This window comes from Bradysia coprophila, unplaced genomic scaffold (assembly GCF_014529535.1).
Source record: "Bradysia coprophila strain Holo2 unplaced genomic scaffold, BU_Bcop_v1 contig_232, whole genome shotgun sequence".
Lineage (NCBI taxonomy): Eukaryota > Metazoa > Arthropoda > Insecta > Diptera > Sciaridae > Bradysia > Bradysia coprophila.
This window is the reverse complement of record NW_023503493.1, coordinates 21,790,885-21,794,077: the sequence shown is the minus strand read 5'-3', so window position 1 is coordinate 21,794,077 and position 3,193 is coordinate 21,790,885. Positions and strand designations below refer to the sequence as shown.

The 3,193-nt window shown below is 36.7% G+C and overlaps 2 protein-coding genes across 2 annotated transcripts; one reads left to right on the top strand and one right to left on the bottom strand.

Moving 5' to 3' along the window:
- Window positions 1-389: 389 nt before the first annotated feature.
- Window positions 390-1,197, bottom strand: LOC119076309 (pyridoxal 5'-phosphate synthase subunit PdxT-like). Its single transcript, XM_037182975.1, has 2 exons — window positions 795-1,197; window positions 390-737 (listed from the first exon to the last, which is right to left on the bottom strand). The coding sequence occupies exons 1-2, from the start codon at window positions 1,158-1,160 to the stop codon at window positions 423-425; spliced, it is 681 nt and encodes a 226-aa protein (XP_037038870.1). The 5' UTR covers window positions 1,161-1,197; the 3' UTR covers window positions 390-422.
- Window positions 1,198-1,549: 352 nt separating this feature from the next.
- Window positions 1,550-2,860, top strand: LOC119076308 (pyridoxal 5'-phosphate synthase subunit SNZERR-like). The gene is made up of 4 exons (XM_037182974.1): window positions 1,550-1,700; window positions 1,763-1,944; window positions 2,071-2,338; window positions 2,403-2,860. Exons 1-4 carry the CDS (start codon window positions 1,676-1,678, stop codon window positions 2,798-2,800), a joined length of 873 nt encoding a protein of 290 aa, XP_037038869.1. The 5' UTR covers window positions 1,550-1,675; the 3' UTR covers window positions 2,801-2,860.
- Window positions 2,861-3,193: the final 333 nt, after the last annotated feature.

Below are 3,193 nucleotides of genomic sequence, written 5' to 3'. Positions count from 1 at the left end.
CGATTATAATCTAATTCATTTCCAATAAACTGGACAATATGGATGGCGTAGTGGACTTAAGTGCTCAGAGGGAACATGGTTCATGGATGTTCCCGAAATTTTGTAGTACTTGAAACGGCTTGGAAAAACAAATTAAAAATTATTCGACATTTACTGGAACATAGAAGCGTTGGGGAATAACTCGTACTGCAATTAATTAAATTGATTCACCAGTCGTATTTCTACTGTAAACTCACCTTTTTAATCAATCTATTTAACTTAAACGTGTCAGATGTATCACTATACTTATCTTATACAAACCATTTTCCCAACCAATTATATCTACAATATAATAGAACGGATACCGAGCGCGTATACAAACTTCCTAATGTCGAACATAAAACTCCTACTTTCAATTTTGTCATCTCGTTGAAAATAAATTTTTATTTTTTAGCTAATTTTTCACTTATTATGATCCGCATGAAATACAAGTGCCATTCTAAACTCTCTGTTAGTTCCGGATGAAATGATATTCCAATCAAATTATTCTGTCTTACTGCAACCGGTTTATTTTTATACGTCGCTAATACTTTGACTTTATCACTGTCTACCGTCTCAATACAAGGTGCTCGTATGAAAACCATTGCTGTGGCTGCACTATCCAAAATTTCAGGTTCCATCATGTTTAACGGGGCTTCGAAGCTTTGCAATTGTCCTCCATACGCATTACGCCGAACTGTAATGTCGATTCCTCCGATCTGCGAAGAACGAATACGATGGTACATTGGTTGAAAGACAGTAAATTTATGCATTACCTTCAATTGTCCCATTTTCATTTGTCCTTCAATTGCGTTGGCCAGCATAATCAATCCAGCACATGTTCCGAAGACTGGTCTCACTTTAGCGAAATTTTGGAGTGCTCCCAACAGTTCGCGATTGTTTTTTTCCAAGAGAATACTCATAGCAGTTGTTTCACCACCAGGAAATATAAGGCCGTCTAAGCTTTCAATTTCAGATGCAGTTCTTACTTCAACAATTTTAAAGTTGAGGATGGAATCCACTTCATTTGTTTCTAACAATCTTGTTGCGCATTGTTTTAAATGTGAAATATGTTCAGAAAATCCGCCTTGTAATGCTAATACTCCAACAGCTATATCTGTTTGCTGTTTGTCTTCACCCATTTTGATAATACAACTGACTCAAATGAACAAAAATTAATGGTCAATTCAAGTATGCTTATACAAGAGTAGTTATGTCGATTTAAACTACTTATCTACAATGTCACACACTTTGAACTCTACCGGATAACACTTTTAGTCGTCTGAAAATTATGTTTGAAAATATCCAGAGTTTCACTGTACCCCCTTTAAAGATAGCTAAAATTCATGGGTGTCAGGTTTGAATTTTTTTTGGGATTCTTACCTAAACTTTTGTATCAGACGTCGACTAAAACGATGTACGTCTTCTTACCCATGAAAACTCTTCCAAATTGTAGAAAAGTGGACATTTCCAAATATAATTTTGAGGCGACAACAGTTAATTTCTTTCTATTCGATAATTTTGCCCAGTTTTCAATCTATTCATATTGTACTGTGACTTTGTCAAACACGTAACGTTAGTCGCACTACAGCCAGTGTTAAAAAGAGTCATAACTTGTGCTCAGTCTTCAAGCAATCCTTCTTCCAGTAATATCAACATGCAGAAACCAACAGAAGTAAAAGGTTTGAGGATCAAAATACTAAGCTTGTTAATGAATTCAATAAGTGAATGTTAAAAACGTTAGGATCCTTTACGGTGAACTCTGGATTAGCTCAAATGTTAAAGGGTGGAGTCATTATGGATGTTACAAATGTCGAACAAGCAAGAATTGCAGAAAAAGCTGGAGCATGTGCTGTCATGGCATTAGAAAGAGTTCCTGCTGATATCAGAAAGGATGGCGGAGTTGCGCGCATGAGTGATCCAAAGGTTGATTTTAATGAAATTCAAATTTATCATTACAGAAGCTAAGGACTCATAGCCATATATTTGATTCTACAGTACATATAAGACCGAATTTATTTCCCTTCGATTAATTGAAAACTGAAATTTTAGATGATCAAGGAAATCAAAGAAGCGATCACCATCCCGATAATGGCTAAAGCTCGAATTGGTCATTTTGTGGAAGCACAAATCCTACAAACGCTTGAAGTCGACTATATAGATGAATCGGAAGTACTATCGCCAGCAGATGATGAACATCACATCAATAAACGCAAATTCAAAGTACCATTTGTTTGTGGTGCAAGAGATCTCGGAGAGGCTTTACGTCGAATCGAAGAGGGTGCAACAATGATTCGTACGAAGGGGGAAGCTGGCACAGGTAATTTTGAAATGGATGGAAAATTACCTAGTTTCTGAGACTAAAAACAAGAAACATATATTAGGCGATGTCATGCATGCTGTTAAACACGCGAGAGCCTTGAACCGAGAAATTCAGTTAATTTCGAAAATGGACGAAGACGAACTGTTTGTAAAGGCCAAGACACTGCAGGTGTCCTATGAACTTCTAAAGAAAACAGCCACATTGGGAAGACTTCCGGTGGTGATGTTCAGTGCTGGCGGTTTGGCTACTCCAGCCGATGTGGCCATGTTAATGCAATTGGGAGTGGACGGGGTTTTCGTCGGCAGTGGTATATTCAAATCAGGTAATCCAGAGAAGAGAGCCAAAGCAATTGTTGAGGCTGCCACACATTACAACGATCCGAAACGTTTGGCCGAAGTGAGTGAAGATTTGGGTGAGGCAATGGTTGGAATTAATTGTGACAAAAATTTTAAAATGTAGAAAATCTTTGAATTCTGATAAGAACTTGAAATATATTAGTGTTGAACTTTATAGACTATAGATGTGAAAAGGTTGAATTATGCTGTGTATACCAAATCTCCAAACAAAATTGTCAAGTCACTCTGAGAATAGTGTCATTTTAGAGAATTTTCAAGTTTCTTATGTTTCTTCGGGAGAATTGCTATTGATACATGCACAGCTACAGATTTAAAAAAAAAGACAATCATTAACTTCAGTAGACAGGCTCGGATCTACCTGAGGAATCGAATTTCGAGTTATAATACTACACTAAAATCAAAAAGCCTTTTAGTATTCCTTTTGGAAAAGCATTTGGTCCAGGGAACTCAATAGATCTGTTTTTTTTAGGGCATTTAAAGCCCGAAATACTACAAC